The sequence below is a fragment of the Phocoena phocoena genome, chromosome 9 (assembly GCF_963924675.1).
Source record: "Phocoena phocoena chromosome 9, mPhoPho1.1, whole genome shotgun sequence".
In the NCBI taxonomy this organism is placed as follows: Eukaryota; Metazoa; Chordata; class Mammalia; order Artiodactyla; family Phocoenidae; genus Phocoena; species Phocoena phocoena.
Genome location: NC_089227.1, coordinates 31662393 through 31683439, shown reverse-complemented (window position 1 = coordinate 31683439; position 21047 = coordinate 31662393). Strand labels below are relative to the sequence as shown.

At 43.9% G+C, this 21047-nt stretch overlaps 1 protein-coding gene across 1 annotated transcript in view; it reads right to left on the bottom strand.

Annotated features, from left to right (window-relative positions):
* Positions 1-21047, bottom strand: part of RAPGEF5 (Rap guanine nucleotide exchange factor 5) — a 215333-nt gene that overhangs the window by 57610 nt on the left and 136676 nt on the right. The window contains exons 10-11 of the mRNA XM_065883983.1: positions 9882-10000; positions 9329-9417 (exon numbers count right to left, since the gene is read on the bottom strand). Coding sequence (XP_065740055.1) covers positions 9329-9417; positions 9882-10000 — 208 coding nt within the window. The remainder of the gene's footprint in view (positions 1-9328; positions 9418-9881; positions 10001-21047) is intronic.

Here is a 21047-nt window from a genome sequence, read left to right as displayed (position 1 = left end):
CCAAATTCACTGAGAAAATATGGTCATTTTTAAAACTTTAAGAGTTAAGAATAGCATTTTCTTTTTAAAGAAATAAAAATCCATTTCCCTTTTAAAAAGAACAAAAAAAGAAGAAATTTATAAGAACAAAAATCAGCACCCAACTGAGAAATTGTGCTACAGAAATTATAGATTATAGAACTATAGATAGAAAAATAGAAGTAGCAGCCTTTGTTCTTAAAGGGTATATATTAGAGAGACAAAATATAAAGGGAAAACTCAACAAAGCTATTACCTTTCTCAAACGCATCTTTATGAGAAAAACTACAAGTAATATTGGATTTGTGTTTAAAAAGCAACCTTTAGGGACTTCGCTGGTGGCACAGTGGACAGGGCTCCGTGCTCCCAGTGCAAGACGCCTGGGTTCGATCCCTGGTCAGGGAACTAGATCCCACATGCATGCCGCAACTGAGGAGCCCACCTGCCACAACTGAGACCCGGAGCAACCAAAATAAATTAAAAAATTAAAATATATATTTTTAAAAATTACAAAAAAAGAAGGGAACCTTCACCCTATGTCAAAGAGACTATACAGATTTAAGCCAATATCTTATTCATGTAATTATAAAACCGAAGACTATTCTACATGAACTTTGTGACTTATTAGAAAGGGCCTTTATATTTTACATTTAAAAACAGACTGTAATTTTATCTATTATGATTCTTTGAAAATTGACAATTTATTTACATATTTATGGCAACTCTCAGTGTACCAGAGTATTTTGTTATTTGTAATAATTTATCCACCAGCCATTCTAGGAAATTAGAAATTTACTGAACTACAAAGAAAGAAATACCTAAGGTTCCCCACAGTTGTCTACCTAAAAAGATGAGTACTAAATTGAGCACCTGAGTTGGAGGAAAAGCATTTTAGGGGAAGCAAAGAAAATGTAAATAAGGGGAATAAAGCAAATAAAATGTCCAAGGTGAATAAAGGAGAAAGTCCATTCATTTCTAAGCCTTCTGTTCTGGCTACAGTTTACATAGGAAAACCCTCACGGTTTGGGGGGTTGAGGACATCACCACCAGGACAGACTTCACAGAAACAAGAAGTCACATCTGTATTTCATCTAGAATATAATGTGTGAAGGAAACTTTCAAAGATCCTCTATCTCACTTCCCAACTATAGGACACAGCCTTCCCTCTAGCCCATCAGAAAGTTGTTGATATTTTCCTTAGAAGTATTCAAAGAAGAAAGTCTAAAAACTCTTCTTCAGATGCACAAGTTTTTCAAAATCCTTATAGTCAGGAGACTAAAGATCTAATTTCTGAGGTAATTCTCGCCGCTTGTGTATTTCACTTTCCATTTCCTATCTTCAGATCCTCCTGAAATTAATTTCTCACAGCCCTACAATATTTCAGTTTGTTTCTAGGGTGCTCTAGACTTAGAGTTGAACTTTACGTACTGGAAGACATCACGTGGAGTAAACATGAAAAGGATGCGATTTAATAAATGCACTCCGATGATCCGGTCTCGTTCGAAATGGGGACGGTATCCCTGAAAAGTAGGCTGTACTCCTCCTTACATCTTTATCCATTAAACATCTTCTTTTGCCCATTGGTTATGCTGTAATGAAAACTTCCACATTTTCACTATTAATCAGTGTACACTAATGACCTTATGCTTCATCTCTCTCACTGCATTTCACCTTGCTTCATTACCAACAAGAGTATTAATTAACCCACAATCTACTGGCAGTGTAAAAGCATCAATTCCCTTGTTATCATATATAGTATCACATGTTCAAAGGTGGTGTGAATAGATTAGTTCAGAAGATGAACACCTCAAATGAAATTCACAGTCATAATCTGATTTTTTAACATTATCTGACGTGAGTGGTCTGATACAGCATCAGCTGCAACTAGGACCTCTTCCCCTACACCCCGTTTTTTGTGTAACCTTCTTGAAGCAGTTAGCCCACCCAGTGGCCACCTTGCTCACAGGTGGAAACCAAGAAGCAGGTCTTTATGCTGAAGATTAGCTCCCTCTTAAGTGGCTACTGAAGTGCCTGATTTGGGGTTTATAGCTAGAGTCGAACGGTAGGTTTTTTATTTCAGTTCTGCCTTGCATCCAAGATTTTAGCCACTAGACAAAAATGATGTCTAGGACAAAGCTAGGAATATATCTGGGTTCACTTTCAGATTCAAATGACCACTCTATCTCTGAAGCAGCTTAGTTAACTTCTGCCTTAGCATCTACGTCCATTAGATGGAGATAGTCATCCTGAACAACCATCCATCTAATGGAGAGGATGTTTGGATAAACAGAGTGGTGTCAAATCGCGGCTCTCAAATTTGGAAGGGGCCTCAGATGTCATGTGGTCTAAACTCTGTGACTTCATAAATGAGGCAAATGAGAAAGAAATTTCTACACAATTCTAATTATCTCATCACTTAGTCAGTATTAATTTATAGTCTTCCAATGCTTCAATCACAGTCAGCAAAAACATTACATTCTCCACATTAGCAATTAGGAGAGAAGCTAAGGGAACTGCCAAAAAACCAAACCAAACCAAACCAAAAGCACAGAGATTATAAAGCAGAACAGAAACCAATATTCTAATATGAGCACTTTTACTCCTAGTACTCTCTCAATGGCACTTTGGGGATTTTCATTGTCACCGTGGATCGCTGTTTCAAGCCTTGGCTTTATCTGAAAAAACAAGCCTTCGCTGAACAGTGGGGTTCTCATCTGCATCTGAGGCACACCCAGGGCAGCTGGAGTTGGTGCCAATGAATTTATTTAGTCTTTCGTTGATTTTTTCATTAGCATGTATGCAAACAAAATTAACCTAATATTTAACACTGACAGTGTCATAAAGCTGAAAAAGACCTCGCCTCAAGTGGCAACCTAGTCCAGTTATTTGTCTCTGAGAAAGCTACTTTCACAGGTCAAGAAGGTAAAAGGCTGACATCCACCATTTCCACGGATTGCAGAGTCTACGGCTCCTAGCTGTCGCCAGTACCATCCAGGGATACTTATACCTACTTCCAACTCCTTTTATTTATTTTTTTCAACTAAGTCTATTTCCTTTGGTTCTGAACTTTGCTGAATAGGACCAGACATTTCACATTCGTTCTCTATACTACTTTAAACACATTAAAACATCCTCTAGCTTCTTCATTTTTAAAGACATGTGGATATAGTTCTCCCAAATTTGTGTCTATAATGAGATGAGTTATTTAGCACCACGAACATCCACTCTTTCCCTATTTGCTTTTTGTCTGACTCCCTCCACTAAAACGTAAGCCCCACGAAGGTAAGGAATTTGTGTGTATTCTGTTTACAGCTGTATGCCCCACAGCTAGAACAGTGCCTACATAAGAGGTCGAAAATATCTGCGGAAGGAAGGAATTAAATTTTTCTATGGTATTCATTCACCCGCATATAGAAACTGAACACTCAAATATGCACTGCTGTATTTTATTACAGAAGTAGTGTGTAAAGTTAAAAGTAAAGGAATTACAGGGGGAGGGCTAGTATAAGAGCCAGGATGCAGAGTATTTCATCACTGGGGGAAAACCGCTGCTTTTCTCTAGCAACGTACTGTTTCTGAATACCCCAAAATGGCCTGGTAGTAAAACTCTCTGCAAACGGCTATTACTGGTAGGTGATAAACCAAAGCTATTCTTTGTAAATGTTATAGCATAATTTCCCAAAGGAACTTAAAAAGTTTCCCACTGGACAAGGTTATACACAAACACACTTAAATCATCACCGGGTATGGCCACTGAGCCTTGAATTCCAAGCGTGCTACGCCATCAACATTCTAACTACTCTCTGAGCGAGGCCGAAGAAACACAGCAGTAAGACAGGGCAACATGAAGTCAGGCCAAACCGCCTAAGCCCTTGTGCAAAGCCTAAGTGATGGTGAGGTCAGCACAAAACGACCGCAGGGTTAAGGTCTCCTCCAGATCTAGAATTCTACGGTTCTCTGACATACTTTGAAAGGAAAGGGGTTGACATAAATCTCTTTAGATCAAAGCATTTTAGCGATGAAAGATATGTCAGAACTCATCTCACGTATAACTTGCTCAAGGTCTCAGGTTGGTCTATTAATGGAGCCCAGATCTGGGGACCCAAGGCTTCAGAATCTCATTTTAGTACCCTTTCTACTCTGCTGCGTGCATATTCTCCTTCCTTAGAACATCATTTCTTACAGAAGTAAGCATTCTTGGCTGTGAGACTGAAGGACCACCCAGAGATCCCTGGAGTGTGACAGAACCCTGCAAAAATCCAAATGGGTTTTGTTCACTATACCGTCACCTCCTCATTCCAAGAACTGAGAGCTAACAGCTGTGTGGCCAGTACCTCTGTCCGCTCTGATTGTTTCCCTTTTTCAAAACCATTTCAGTGGATGGACCAGCAACGCAGGTTTGTGAATTTTGAACTCACGCTGCAGAGGCTCTAGGGCAGGGACCAGTGGATACGAGGCTGGACACAGAGACCAGGAGAGGGAGTGGGGAGGGGAGGTGGAGGAAAGGAGAAATGACGCCCGTGGTTCTCAGGGGCAAATTGATAACTATTAGACACTTTGAATATGTCTCTGAAAAAAGTGGAGAGACAAAGTCACTGTCCTAGTTCTGTGGCTCTCACACCTGGCTACATATAGCTTCATCTGGGGAGCCTTCAAAGCCCGTAACTCTTAGGCCCCAACTCGGGTCAACTGAACCAGGATCTCGGGGGTGGGACCCAGACATTGATATTTTGAAAAATGCCCCATGTGCTGCTAACGATACAGCCACAGATAAGATCCACTGGTCTATTATGTGTTACATGATACCACAAAAATAAAAAGATAGATCCAAGATAATTTTACATGCATGTTAATTGCACAAAATCATGGAGAGGCTTACCACCATCTAAAAACTTCCATGTCTACCCACCAAAGGTTTTAGTCCTGCAAAAGCCATGCAGCCACAGCGTTATAAAGGTCTTGCCACCTGCAAAAGAAAGCCTAGAAGAGAGGCACCAAACATCTTTCCAGAAATCCTAAAAGGTAAGGAAAATAAGGAAGAAGTTCACCTAAACTGTCTTCCGTATTTCCAATGATCAGGAAAAAGGCATTCTTAATTTTCCTTCACAAGAAATATGTATCAAGTATTTAGGATACGCTTGGTGCTGGAACGGGAAAGAAGATAAAAGAAAATGAAAAATGGCTTGCCTGCCCTAGCTTCACTCAAGGTTCCATCAGTGCAATGCTCCAAAAAAAGCCATTAAGCTGGCAATGGAGAATAGCTTTGGGACCCTATCAATTAAGTGAGACACTCCTATGATATAAACCAGGTACTTGCACGGAGGTGGTTGCCTCGTTACAAAGGTAAGGGTCTCACTTTCTCCATGATGTAATCAGCCTACTAGGTGCTGTTGAAAGTACACCACCCACACAGAGGCATCCATGCCTTCCGTGGTCAGAGCAGGATGCGCAGACATTTCCACACTGAGTACACAATATACTGAACGATAACCTCATGAAGTAAAAACAGCCATACCTGGAAGAAAGCAGGCCAAGCCTAGTAAGAATCGGCTAATAGGCTTTACCTGTTCCCACTACCTTATCCCCTGCTTGTTTTTTCTTGAAAACCTGTAATCATAAGCACATTTGCTTCAAAAAGATGAATAAAAACCCAAGACATGGGAAAAAAAGGGGGAGCAAATAATGTTATTTCCTCTTGTGTTTCCCCTAAGGTAGACTCATCATAATGCAGATGTAGAAAGAAAAGTCAGTAAGAAGGATTTTCTCTATGTATCCATCTGATCACAGTGTTGTCCCCGGCCACCCCCCTTAGAACAGAAATCGTTATTCCTAATAGAAGCATCTCTAGACAAAACACATTTGATCCTTTCCAGAGACGGGGCTGGTGGTGGGGACCTGCTCCTCTACCCCTCCAGCTCCTCTATTCACAACACATTTTCTTGCTTCTTGCCTTCCTTGTAATTCTCCTGGGCTGGGAATGCCCAGTGACGTCTGCCCTATTTCTGGGAAGATGAAAGATAGAGCTGCTTGATTTTTCCCTAACATTCCAAACGCTTCAAGTCAGACCCTGAACCTCGAAAGAAAAGGTAATCTTTGAAAACAGCTTCAGTCCTTCAACGTTCACAAATAGGTATCCAGTTTCCAGACTCAAACAGTTTTTCTATTTTAAACAATGAAGAATTATTCATTCATTCATCCATCCATCCATCCATCCGTCCATCCATCCATCCATCCATCCTCTCATTCCAGATATTCCCAGGATGACTGTTTGTGCCTGGTAGTACCAGGGAGGGAAGGTAGGCACATAGGGGATTATGAAAATAAGCATGGTAAGTGTTGTGTGGATCAAGTCATTTATGAAAATCATTAGTAGGTTGCTTGTAAGCATCTCTAATAATGTTTTTTGCTTTTGAAACTCAGTTTGATATGGTGATAGAATACTATATGAATTGTTGTTTGCTATTTCATTTTATTCTAGATTTGGGTAATAACAAAAATACAGTATCTCTTATTTCTATTCCATTCAATTAAGTAAACTTTTTTTCCACTTGCACGTACACAGCAATTACTAATCACCTGAACCTGTCCTTTGTGAGTATAGGTCTCTTAGCCTATTGGGCCTTGCACCTACATTTTCACAATGAAGTGACGTCTGTGGGGAAGAGATGGAAATAACTTGCATCTCTTGCTTGGTTAACTTCCCCAGCCTCTGGTGGGTACAGGAATGTAAGAATCCAGAACAGGCTCATCCCAGCCTCCAGGACCATTTATTTCTTCCCATGAATGCTTTCTTCCTCATTGCCGTTGGGGCCATGTGGATAACCACCATATGGCTCCACCCGGCTCCATATGGCTCCATCTCCCTAAAAGGGGCGCTCAAGAACATAAAAACGCTGCTGTATACGTTTACTGCAGCCCCTTCTCGTTTTCCTCCATCTGTCTTCCATATGTTTACGCGACTCAGACTCCTGCACACGTAGACCTTTTATAGTGAGGGTTGCCAGCCTGACCAAGATAAAGAACATTCACCGCTGTCAGTGACAAGGGGCCCCAACTACTCTAAATATATGACTCGTTTAGTATTCAAACTAGAACGAACTCATAACCACTTTTCTTCAATTTGTAAATGAAATCGATTTTATATTTATATTTTTAAAAATGTTACCAACAAAAGCCACCCAGCGGCTCTTCTGTTGTATTTTCTCCAAGCGCTGTTCGTGAAGTGTGGAAGAACTGCATGGGACTTCCACTTGGGTGTCCCTATCATATTACACGTCAGTCTCTCTCCAAAGTTGACTTTTTCATTTTCATAAAACTCTCCTTTGATCAGAGGAAGAGCTGTTACCGTTTTCCCCCTCAGGTGTCCCTGCAAACATCTGAAGTTTTACATGTGTCCTCTGCAAACGCTAAGGAAATGAGGAGGAATGAGGAGAGACTAACCCCTGCGGGGCTCTACCTGCCCGGCTTTGGCCACACCGAGTCGTGGTCCTTTTAGCTTTGCTCGGCACCTGGCAAGAGGGACACACCTGATCCCAGTGTTGGTATAATCGAGAAGAAACTGGGAATACCAGTCACTAGACACCAGGTACAACACTGTTTCCCAGCAGGAAGCCATTCCTGGCATTAGTAACAGGAATTAGGGTGACTTCTCATTCCCAGGGGTAACTTGTCAGTGGGTACCTAGGCCGCCTTTCACAAAAAACTAATGACAGTGAGAACGAAAGAAAAAAGAAATCAAGTAGGCCTAGTACTGGCTTCAGTAATTTCTACTCTTATTAATATGACTTAGACACTAAGTCCTGTGTTATAGAACTGCAGTGCTATTAAAAAGAACGCACTCAGTCCCCCAAACTGCTACGCACGTTCAAAGGTGTCCTCTTCGTGGCAGATAACTTGCCTGTGATCTAGTCCAAACCACCTGTGTAAAGCAGTCTGCTAACCAGTACACGGAAAATTATGGCCAGTTCCATGATGACTATCTCTGACGAAGGAGAACACGGAAATAGTGCTCAAATGCACAAAATATTAATAGATAGACATACAAAAACCACCCAGCAAATGCCACAACAATACGTTTCTCTTTTAGCTTGTTTGTGTATAAATGACAACTATTCCTATTTTTCCCCAAACACAGATATGCAAAATAAAGTTTTTATTTGAATTTCAAGATCAAACAGTAACACTAATGCAGGATGCGTGATTGAGTCATTTTTGGCTTTTTTATAAAAACACTATTACATATTTCACACATCTTTGTTTCTCTTAATGTCCTTTATAATGCAGTATGGAGCCACACATCAATTAAGTTCAGACAAAACTACTGGGACCCAAGGAAACTCTTGTTTCCACCTAAGTTGTCATTTCACAACCCTTCCTGCATGGGAAAAACCTAAGGAGTTACTTGTACTAATAAAACCAAAAATGCCTTTTATTGACGCAGTTGATACACTGCAAACTGCGGCATCACAGGTGCTACGGTGGCAGCAAAAAGCGCATTTTAGTCAGGGCATCAAGTTGCAGAACTCAGGCTACAGCCAGAGGCCTATTCATTGGAATAACTGCTCCAGGCTGGAACAAATTATAAATTTTGGTTAAGAGAAGCAAGCACTGCCCTTGTGTGATAAAGGAAGTTTGGGTAGATCATGCAATGGTAGTGTTTCCAGAAGTGCAAGGGAGAAAAAGCTAAGTGGGTATTTTGCTCCCAGATTAAATAGAAAGGACAAGAAGCCTGATCAGTAAGACTTCAGTGAATCACAGTTTCTGGTCCGAGACGCTATGAGTATCACATCCTGCACAGCAGGGCTTGCTCTGAGCAGTTTGTAAACCACATGGAAAAAGGCAGAAGTTGCTGCTAAGCTAATAGCTGCTGAGTAGTTGCATTAATTGTTGACTTTTCGGCAGGGAGGCTACTCCCCCCAGCTCAGTGCTTCCCACAAGCCAGGTGCACGCTATAGCTGGTAACCCCATCCCTCATATTCCTTCCTGCTGGACACTGGCTATTAAATGCTGGCCTCTCACCAACTGCCTTTAGGTGAGATGTGGTAAAAACGGCCAGCGAAACAAGAACATCTGCCTTCGTATCATTTTCTTTGTACAGCTACTTCCCAGGCGGCTGCTTGGATCTACGTGCGTCCATTTACTGGATTTAAACAAAACAGCAGGAGGCTAAGGGGGAGGCCCAAGAAGCATATGCTGGGTCAGCCCACTCTGGTTTCAGCTACAGCACAGACGGAGGCTTTGCCCCTCTGGAAACTGACAAGGGCAGCCGCAGCTGTGAGTCTGGAAGCAGGAGACACCCCCCCTGCCTTACCTGTTTCTTTGTCCTGGACTTCTTCCAGGTGCAAGTCATTCAAAAGGTGCTCCAAGATCTTCTCCGGGGTCCCGGACACGACCACGTATCTGTCGGAGAGCAGAGAGTCCACGGAGTCATCCTCAGTGGACGACTGTGAACGGCTGCTCCATTCTTCGTCCTCGTCCTCCTCGTCAATGTATTTGAAAGAAGGCACATCGAAGGTGGGCAAGGGCAGCTCTCGGTCTGAAAGCGCGGCAGAATCCTTCCTCTCTAAATGAGGGTCAAAGACTCTCAGCCGGGAGCTGCCCATTGTGCACGGCTACTAACAAAGGCATCCCCTAAAGGCTCAAAGATCTTGCCATCTCTGTCCTTTCACTGGGAACTCAGTCCATCTGGCTGCTAAGAGCTCTGCAGTCAGCTAGCACGCTGGGCTCGAGAGGCGGAGAAAAAAGGGAGGGAGGGAGGGAGGGGGGGATAGAGGAGGCAGAGAGAGCGAGTGAGATGGAGCGGGAGAAGGGGAGGAAGGCAGGGAAAAGGAAACAGGAGCAAGGGGCTGGGTGGAAACTCTGACCTCCAATCACTCTCTGAGCTCCCCGCCTGGGGGGCTGGGCCGCAGCTCTGCACTTTCTTCAGCACCAGGACGTCCCGGTCTTGCTCTTTAACCTGAACGGTTGTCACTTCATCATCCTGCTTTCATTGCCGATGGGAGTGATGGATGGAAGAAGGAAAAACAGAGAGAAAATTTAAAAGGCAAAAAAAAAAAAGAGCTAACTAAAGCTGCACCTTCTCAAGTTGCTTTCCCACCTAATATCTTTACAGCTTCAGAACAAATTAGGAATCTGGTCAAGAATCTCCCTCTAATGGTACAGGGTCCAGGCTCAAGTTGTATGGATACATAAAGCATTAGAAAGACATAAATACTTTAAAGGAAACTGGAAAAAAAGAATAAAGTGGGGATGGGATTCAGAGTTCATTTTTAAAACTACCTGAATGATGTGAACTAAGAAATCCAAAGTTCAGAGTCTCAAAAACACAATATACTAATTGCATGTGTGCTAAACTCTCTTTTACCTGGTTAATACTTCTTAAACTGCCACTATATTAAAATTAGAAAATCATATAAAACATCATTTGAACACTAAAACAGTGAGCAAGCCATATTAAGTAGATGTAGCAGATACATATCATATTCATTTACATCACAGCCTTATTTTAAGGTGGGGAAAAAACTACTCATTCTATCATTCAGTTCATGTTTTACTCCCAGACTTGAGGTGGCCTTCATATTTATCATGTACTTGGTTTGCCAGAATACAAGCAAAAACGGATCTCTAGTTAGAATCTCATCTAGGCTGAAATTCGGATGTCACGGGTGAATGCATTGACTTTCTTCACCGCGGTCCCTTTTAACACGGAGAGAAGGCTGAACAATCATTCATTTCTGCACACACAGCTTCCACAGCCCAGAGCCTAACACGGCCCGCTGACGTGGCTCTGTCAGAGTCGGGCTCACTGCTGACCCAGCAGTGTGGAGCCGACCCAAGTGACACCCAAGTGACAAACACTTCCAGAGTGTGGAGTGTGAAATTCTCCTGATGGGTGGCGTCCAACCAGAGGCAGGTAGGGGCGGAGGGGGTAGGGAGAAACCCATGTAAAAATATTTACCTTCTGTATTTCTGAGGATCTGAGCAAAAGATGGAAGCAAGAAAAGTTGATAGCAAAGAGGCTGCACCTTAAAAATTATGTTGCCTCTTTAAAAAGGGAAACACGTCCTAGGGTTCCTAGCATGCTTCTGTGTTTCTGCTCCTGGCAGAAAACCCTACCTCAATTAGGTACAAACACACAAAAAGAACATTTTCCCGCCCCCCCCCCCCCGCCCCGCCGCCGTTGGATAAAAAGTACTATGTCCTCGTGCCTTATTATCAGTTCCATAGATTTATCAGAGATGCCGATGTATTTATTCACCTTCTGTAAGAATAGGAAGGCACTATTCTTGTCGTAATTGCCAACCAAATCAGTGGGAAAATGATGATTTCAACTCTCGGTGTGCTGATTCCTAAGAAAATGTAGTGACCTAGTCATTTGAGTCCCCCAAGATCTTCTTAAAAACAAAAATTACTAGTCATTCTAAACAGCAATATAATTTTAAGATCATCCTGTCTAAATCTCTTAGTGGCAAATAATTTTACTATGTAAAACTGATGTATTACACTTCAGCAAGGTCAGACACGCAGTTACTGCGGCAATTAATACTGGATATTCATTGTGAAACTCCCTGAGGATGGCAGTGTGACTCCTGTAACATGAATACCAATGTATAATTGCCATCTTTCATTTCTCCAAAGGGGTTCTTTTGTTATCCATGTGGCTGAAGTGAAGCAAGGTGGCTGGTGAGAGGAGCATAATATTGACAAAAAAAAAAAAAAAAAGGGGGCGGGGGGCAGAATGTGAGTCTGGGATACTGAGACACAGAAACAAAGAATTCAGTAAAGAGCAGGTTTGAAAGGACAAAAATCTTTCCCTAGCTTTCCTCTCGTCATAAGGCAATATTCATTTTATATGAGCCTGCTGTCATTCTGAAGTACGTTTTACATTCTACGTGTATGTGATATACGGCATTATTAACTTCCGCGGGCCATGCACATACATATGGATGGGAAGGGCTTCTCTAATGTCTGTGTAACTAATATGTATTACAGGGCTGTGCACAGAGCAGCTACACTCTGCTGGGCAGGGGAATAGCTGAACCATACTGATGTACTATCAATAGCACCTTATGTCACAGTGATAGTTTCCATTTTGAAAACCTGTTAAAAAATAAAGAAGCAAAAAAGCAGAAAAATCAATGTATAAAAGGAGATGGAAGTTATCTAAAATTGCCGTGAAAACGTAATAACCGTATGTATTATACCCGGCTCTCAAGAAGGAAGGTGAAATTAACACCTCCTGACCAACCTATGTACCCTTACCTAACTGCTCTTCCTGAAAAACAGCATAAGTACCAGAGTTGAAGTTCTGGGTATGAAACTTTACTCTGGTGCTTGCTTGGTTAAGAATAAAAGTATTTAAAGAACTAATGACAAGAAATATGTTCAATGACAAACAGTTCATGAAATGCAAGTAAAGCATTAAAATGCTTAATTTATAGACAACCACTCAACAAACAGTGAGGGTCTGCTTTGGGTAAGGCACTGTGGCAGACACTAAGGGGCAAGCAGTGGTGAGTAAGACCGATGCCCTGCCCTTAAATGACAAGGTGATAGCTCCATAACAGCGTAAGTCGAACGTGGTGAGCTCCCCCAAGATGAGGCCACACGCAAGAGAGAAAGCAAAGGTAGAGAACCCATGCGATTTGACTGTCAAAGATGACAGATCAAATCCCAGATCTGTGGGTGAAAGAGAATGGAAATGCCATTAAAGGGGACAAAAAAACTGGTTCTGCTGAGAATGATGAACCTGGTTTCAGACAACTGATGTTTCAGTACTGATAACACATCATGCTAGAGATGTTTAGCAAGCAGTTAGAAATAAAGAACTAGGGCTCTGGACAAAGGCCAAGGACAGAGATAAATCTGTGAACTACCCAAGTTTGGGAGTGGATGAGATTGTTGAAGGGAAGCAGGACAGAAAGGGGACTAGGAAGAGAAAACATAGAAAGCAGGAGGAAGAGGGAGGGGATCAGAGTCATGAGGAAACCTACCAAAGAGATGACTAAGCAGTGAAACCAACACAAGCCAGGAGAAGGTGGAGGGCACTGACTCCGGAGAGTCAAGGGCAAAGGCTGTCTGACGCTGTCAAATTCACCAAGATGAAGAGTCTAGGAGGAAGTGCTGAGGAGACCACAGTGGGAAGGCGGGTGTTGAGGTGTAGGTAGATGTGAAGGAAGTGCACAAACAGGCAAGACCGCCTCCTTGGAATTTCATCTCGAAAGGAAGGAGTCAGGCTGAAGAGGCTGCCTGGCTGGGCAAGTCGGCAAGGTGAGGGGCTATGGAGAAGGGGCGAGGGATCAGGAACGTGCATGGAGGGTTTAGGCTACAACAGGATCGAGCCTTCCTCCTTCCAGAGAGGATCACGGGAAAGAAGATGGGTGGAAATTTAGAAAAAAATTAGAGCAGGGAAAATAAGGTAGCTGAGGTAGACAAAATGAGATGCCTTCTATCATCTCCGTAGAGTGGGGGTTCCCACCATCTTCTGGAAGGGGAGGTTCCTTGGCGGCCTGAAAACTGTTGGAAAAATGGCTTTAGGGGTTGCAACAGGGAATAAACAAGTTATGAAAAGAGGAATTGCCAGGCAGCTTTGTGCTGCTGAGGGTAGAAAAACATATGTTTATGGTTTTAGGCCTTCCTGCCAAAGTGCTCAGAAATCTGAGTGGGCGGGGGGGACTTCCCTGGCGGTCTGGTCTGGTGGTTGGGACTCCGCACTGCCACCGTGGGGAGGTGGGAGGGTGGTGCGGTGTGGCCCGCGGGTTAGATCCCTGGTCAGGGAACTGGGATCCCCACATGCTGCGCAGTGCGGACAAAACAATTTAAAAAAATTTTTAAATTAAAAACATAAATTAAAAAAAACAATTTTTAAATTAAAAGAAGAGAAACCTGAGAGGAGAACAGCGAATGACGCCCCCTCTGCCCACCAGGGGAAGAGATCAGCAAAGGAGACACCAGGAGGGAGGGAGGAGAGGTGTCGTGGGCTGCCTTCAGCACACACGCAAAACAGCCCTTCTCCACAGGGCGTCTGTCTGGTTAGGGAAAGGAGTACGCCAAGAGAGGAGCTGATAAGCGGGCAACACGGAGGGGCCGAGGACAAGCCTCCACAGCAGTGAAGGGAGCAGGCAGGCGGTCGAGGAGGAAGCAGGTGGAGGCTTTGATCAAGGAGGCTGATCTCTGAAGTGGGGCAGTTCAGAGCAGGGAAGACGGAGCAAGGGAGAAGCAGCCCCTAACACCTGGGAGCCGGCCTGGCACTCAGGCTGGGCCTTGTGTTCTCCTGTTAAATGTCACTGATTCTGCGAAAAATCAACATCAGATAAGGCCACTCTGTGACTGTGGTGGGACAACACAAAAACACGGCCACTCGGAAGTCATATCCGAACACAGACAAAGCATAAACATTGATCACGGCAGACAATACCAGAAAGCCCAGCGAGTGAGTAGCGACTGCTGCTTCTTTCCCAGTGACAACTTTGGCTTTGCTCCTCTCCCTATAGATAAGATTTAAGATATCGTCACAGAGTTGCCCAGTTTCCTGATCTAGAGCAAAGCCCTGCTACTTGAAATCCTCCCCAAAGTCACCAAACACAAACCCAAGTCTGGGATGTCCTTTCTTCTATCACCTTCCTGTACTGAGCTGCTGTGAGGCTCCCCATGGTGCGAGGGCTCCATCACTATAGCGAAAGCAATAAACCCAACTTACTCAACTACAGGTGTGTTCCTGGTGGTCTCTGGCTAGGGGACAGTGACCATGGACAAGGGTCATAAGATGCTGCCCTGCCGCTGGCATGGCGCAGTGTGGAGAGCATGGTTACTGGAGTCAAAGATAAAATGCATTTCCTTGTCAGGAGGATGAGAGAGTCAGACCCAGGGATGTTCCTGAAAGTGATGAGAGGATGGGTGAGGATCGAATGCCCGAGGACTTCCCTGGCGGTTCAGCGGTTAGGACTCTGTGCTGCCAAGGCAGGGGGCGCAGGTTCGATTCCTGGTCGGGGAATTAGGATCCCGCGTGGCGCAGCCAAAAAATAAAAAAAAATTTTAATTAAAAAAAGAATGCCAGCGCAAGGGGCACAGACCTTAGGAGAAGGGACTTCTGTAGGTGCAACACTGAAGAGGAAGGTGCAGTGGGGAGTGGGATGTATTCCCAGAAGGCACCATGCTTCCCACCGCCCACCCCAGCCAAGGCATGGGGGCGCTCAGCTCTGGTTGGTACAGGCTAAGTGAGAATTCTCCCCACTCCCTGACACACACTTTAGCTCCTAGATCTGCACAAACCAGGTCTTTGCCCTACTCTCTTGAAGGGATGGCAGGAAGAACAAGAAACTCTAAGGACCAGGCCAGATGGATTCTTCACAGCTTTGCCTATGGGATGCAGTCTGGGATGAGATGGGAGATGGGGGAGGAAAGGAAGTGTAAAAATAAACAGGTATCCTCAGCTGAAAGGGGGAGGGGAGGGGGGAGGGGGGAGGGGGAGGGGGAAGGGGAGGGGAGGGAAAGATGTTTGATCACAGACTCACAGGACCTTTTGAACAGAGGCCATGAAAAATATGAAAACAGAGGAGGGTTTTCAGCTTTTCTCTGCTCCTCATCTCTTTGTTCTATTCTTTGGTGACTAGCTCTGATTTCTTTTCTTTTTATGGCTACACTGCTCCCCTGCCTGCAAATTCTGAATGAATGATAGAACCCGTCCCTTTGACTTACTTTAGATTAACTTCCTTGACCAAGATCAGCTTTTATACTTCTAAATCCAACTTTTCTTTTTTCATTTATTTACATGAAAGACATTTATTTTTAAGATGAAAATACATATAGGGTAATAAAAATACTGATTTTTTAAAAAAGTAAGGTGAAGAACTGATGTTCACAGTTTAGCAAGTCTACGCTGTCCTGAACCAAATTTCTGACTGCATTTATATTTTCACTTGTCACCAGCACTAGCAAGAAAAAGTCATTACTAAGGGATTTCTCAGGCCTGCTGGAATTGTCACAACTACTTGCTTGATTTTCCATTATCTCTGATAATGGAAAATATTCCTCTCCCAAGTACTGACATAAAGCAGCCACCGGTATTCTCCATGGCATTGTGTCCCTGATGCTCTGTGAGTATCAACTCTTACAAGAGGGCTTAGCTGGGGGTTCATGGATGGGCTTTAGTGACTCAGAGAAGCTTCTGAAAGTATATAAAATTTTTATGTGTAGGCACATTTTCCCAGGGAGAGTCCCGAGTTCTAGGTCTCACTGGAGTCTAGGAACCCCAAAAGGTACAAATCGTTCCATACAATGACACTCATATTTATCACTGCATCTAAGTAACCTTCTTTGACAATCTCCTGCTGGTAACACTGCCTACCCAGATAAGATGCCCAAAGAACCCTGTCATGACATCCATCACACTGACCTCTGATTATCTGCTCCCTCTGCGCTCGCCACGAAATGATGACATCTCGAGGGCAGGGACTGTGACTTCTAGTTCTCTTCCTAACACACAGCTCAGGACCTGGTACATGATATTAACTTGATAACGGTTTACTGAGCGTGCAAGTTCAAGCAAGAGAGCGAGTGAGCGAGCGGACTACCTTTAAAAGACAGAACTCGATCTCGCGTGGTTCAATGGTCACTCTCCTCTGAGGGCGCCCCTACCCTCTCTTCTTAGTCACTTTCCTATTACCATGCTCATCACATGCGATAACTGTGTTTTGTACTTGAGCGCTGTACTTGCTCCATCTGTCAGAATTCTACCAAACCAAGCTCCCGTGCAACTGACATATAAGAGACCATATAACTAACACAACAATGGGAAGGCATTCACTAAATGGTACTGTCCCTGAGTCTAGGGCACATGGTAAAAAGGGTGTGGGCGTGAACAGGTCACCCTGTGGGTTGAAGTGTGAACTGGGCAAGATGTGAATTTTGTGCCCTCTAAAATCCCCCTTCCGCCCCCTTCGGTTCCAACCAGGATCCTCAACACTCCTCACGTGACCCAGTGTTCCATCATCAAACCTGTGCGAAGCAGGCAGCGCCGGAGAAGCTTTCAGATGGAGAATGCACAGAATCATCTAGCTTGATGCCATGGCACTCAAGAAGTCATACAAGTAGCACAAGGTGCAATGCTGCTTTCCCTCAAGCTTGTGAACACCATAACTGAAGATGCTAACTTAGTGGTAGGAAGGCATTTGCTATGGACTGAAGGTTGGTGTCTCCCCCAACCCCCAATTCCTATGTTGAAACCTATCCCCCAAAGTGATGGTGTCTGGAGGTGGGGCCTTTGGAGCCCTCATGAATGGGATTAGTGCCCTTATAAAAGAAGTCCCAGAGAGACCCCTTGCCTCTTCTGCCCCGTGAGGACACAGCAAAATGACAGCTATCTGTGAACCAGAAAGTGGGCTCTCATCATATATTGAATCTGCTGACACCTTGATCTTGGACTTCTCAGCCATCAGAACTGTAAGAAATAAGTTTCTGCTGCTTATAAACCACACAGTCTGTGGTGTTTTGTTACAGCAGCCCAAACAGACTGAGGTGGCATTTAGAGCCGACAGCTTATTATGACGCCTTTCATTTCCCAACCTCCTTGGTCAAACTTTCATTCCTCCTACGAAGTTCTCTTCAAGAATCACCTCCTCCAGGAAACCTGCTCCCTCTACCTCCAGTCTGATGTGGCTGGCCCTCCTCTGCAACCCCACAGTGCCACACGAATCCTTCGGGCTCAGCATTCCGAGAAGCACATACTGATGACCTTTTCTGTCTCCCTTCTAAAGCATAAGCTCACGTGTGGGCAGGCACCGTATCTCCTTCAACTTTGAATTCCCAACAAACAGCCAGGTCTTGGCACTTCATAAATACTTGAAGAACCTTACCCAAATGGATCAATGAACAAACAAAATGAGGAATGGATAAATGTGTAATTTGGGGGGACTTCCCTGGTGGCCCAGTGGTTGAGAGTCCACCTGCCGATGCAGGGGACACGGGTTCGTGCCCCGGTCCGGGAGGATCCCACATGCCGCAGAGCGGCTGGGCCCGTGAGCCATGGCCGCTGAGCCTGCGCGTCCGGAGCCTGTGCTCCGCAACGGGAGAGGCCACAACGGTGAGAGGCCTGCGTATCGCAAAAAAAAAAAAAGTGCAATTTTGAGTAGAGGTTTAGAGAACAGCAGCTTACTCTCAAAAGATACATTTCAAGTGCTGAACTCTGATGGTGCTAATACAGGGGACAGTTTGCTGAGAGGTGCTCTTCCTAAGGAAGGGTAATCCAACTACTAGGGTTGTGGATAACAACGGCCTGCACTGTTCTGCATCTTGATCATCAACTTGAGTGTTCGGGACACTCAAACAGATATGGGTAAACTGAAAAGAAGAGCTGCACGCTCGTCACACTGGACAATGATATAGACAGACAAGGGGTTAGGAGATCAAAACGACCTGCTCTAATTCAGGATCTTGGCCTGAGGGTGGTTAATGTGAGGATCACTAAGGCAGCCCCAAAACTTGACCAATATTTAAGAGGAAACATGGTGAAGTATTTAACCATGTGAAGTGTAAAGCATCATGCAATCATTAGCTACTAGACAATTAAAAAAAGCTAACATAATTTTATCTCATAGTGGTAGAGGTAACCACAGCTCAAGAACTAAGGAGACAGCACTGCCATATGCAACTAACAGACCCACTAGGAACAGGCAACAAGGGAGGGATCCAGCCACGACCAGGCAGATAAATCTATCACATTTATTGAGGGTTTACCATACATCAGCAAAGCTAAGAGTTGCACATCCAGTATCTTATCTAACCATTACAACAATTCTATGAGGTACATACTGTTAAAACTCCCATTTTGATAAAGTAACTTGGCCAAGCAAGATCTTATGTGAGGGTGTGTGGTAAAGCGGAGACTGAACCCAGGCAGACCCAACAAAGGAGCCCTTAACCAGAACCACAGACGTCCCCAGAAGATGGTCACTAATACACGTTAGAGACTATAAGTATGGAAGGGGACTTGGGCTACCCTGGTGCTGGCAGCCAAAGCAGGCTAATCTGCTTGGTAGATGAGGCAACAGGTGTGTCTACGTCATGCTGAGTTCCAAGAGGAGAAGAGGGTTGCCAAGGACCGAACGTAGTCTCAGGACCACAGCTAAGCAAGCTCAGCCAGGGCAGAGCTCAATACCCCTGGCAAGGGGGAAATGAAGTGCTGGCAGGAAAAGAGTTAAACATGGCAGGGATTAGTGGGATCTGATGCCCACAAAACTTGGGTACCCAGAGACATGCAGCCTAAGATTAGCAGGGCGCCCAGTGCATAAGCTGCCTTCGGCCTGATGGGCTCAAGCACTGGGCAGGCATGGAACTGTACACTTTAATATAGTTAATTTTATGCTACGCAACTTTTACCTCCAACAAAACAAAACAGGGCTGTGATGAGCCTCTGGGCACAGGACTTTGCTGATCAAAATACATGGGACTCTGCACCAAGGAGCTACAAGGGGGTCTGGGAAACACACCCTTTGAGGTACTGTTCGGGTAGCTGGAATGTCTAAGAACAAAAAGATGGGGAGAATGAAACCACAGCAGGAAATTTTCACTCTCTGAGCTACCCTGCCTTGTGGGATAGGGTGCCATAGGATTACTTGTGATGTTCTAGAAAAGTTACCTTCCGTTAATGGGTGGCTATATCAAGGAAGCAGATGGAGGCTGAATTTAAGGAAGTACTGATGGCAGAGGCAGAATGAGCTCTGTCTCAAACTGGAGCAGAGCTTGTCAATAACATTATTGACAAGTGAAGATGGTTCTTCAGTGAGTGAGGCTGGACAAGATAACCTCAGCATTTTTTTCCAATCCTTAGATCCTACAGAATTCAGTTCTCTTGACATCACTTTTCTTCACAAAAGCCCAAAGTGCTGCCTCTCCTAAATAGGAAAGTGGCATGTGATTTAGTGGTTAGGGATCTCTCCTCATCTTGTCCTATGGAAATTCACACACAGCTTAGCAAACCAAACCACCAATGCCTGCATCTATTCTTGTACCGTTAAATGTGGGTACAGCAGAACTGGAATACTTATCTGAAAGAAAAAATCTCCTCTGGCCAAAAACAATTTTGTCTGAGAACAACCTTCACAGAATTTGCTGACAATGTATCTCATGACCCTCTATTCTCATGGAAAAAAAAAAAAAAAAGGAAACAGATCTTAAAAAAAAAAAAGTAAAAAGGATATTGCTGGCAAGATAGACCTGATTAAGAGAGCAGCTAAGGGAAAGACAAAGTAAGCAAGATATGTGTCAAGGTGAGTAGTGGTTTAGATTTACCATATCACAAAGTTCTGGCCCGGCAAACACATCGTTTGTATAGATGATTCTGGCAGAATGAGAGTATTTAAATAATGATAATTAGTTCTTTTCAAAAATCCTACACATATTGTGATTAATAACTCAAACTAACGCCTAAATAGGACTAATAGAATTCATCATCCCCAAGCTTACAAAATCTAGGTCAAGTCTGACTTCCATAGTGTGAAAGCAAACACAAAGTTGTTACGGAACGTGACTAAACTCCCACAGAAAAACGAGTACACAAGACTGGATAGAAAGTTCTGGCTGCTAGAAAAGAACTGTATTTATTAAATGTTACTGCCTCTAATAATTATCATGTAAAGCAAGTTTTCTAAGAACCCTACAATTAGGGCAAGGCTAGGAATTTGATCCTGAAGCCAACTTCAGCTAGTAAACCTATTGCACAAGAGAGCAGAGGAGATGGGGATAGAATGCAATATCCTGAAATACAGGCACTGTTTTTCCATCACAAGTATATTTTGATATACACTAATAGCTTGATGGATTATTCTGGACACTGGTAGAAAAGAGGCATACTCAGCAAGGGTTCTGAAAGTGTTTAACGGAGGGACTACTTACAGAAGTATGGGTAGGTTTGATAAAATTAACCAAAATATGGTGAGATAACCATGGACCAGCAAAGGGAGATACTAACCACCCCTGGGCTTGAAGGGGCAAGAGGAAGTCAGAGTGAGTACTGGATCCCATTGGGAGGGAGC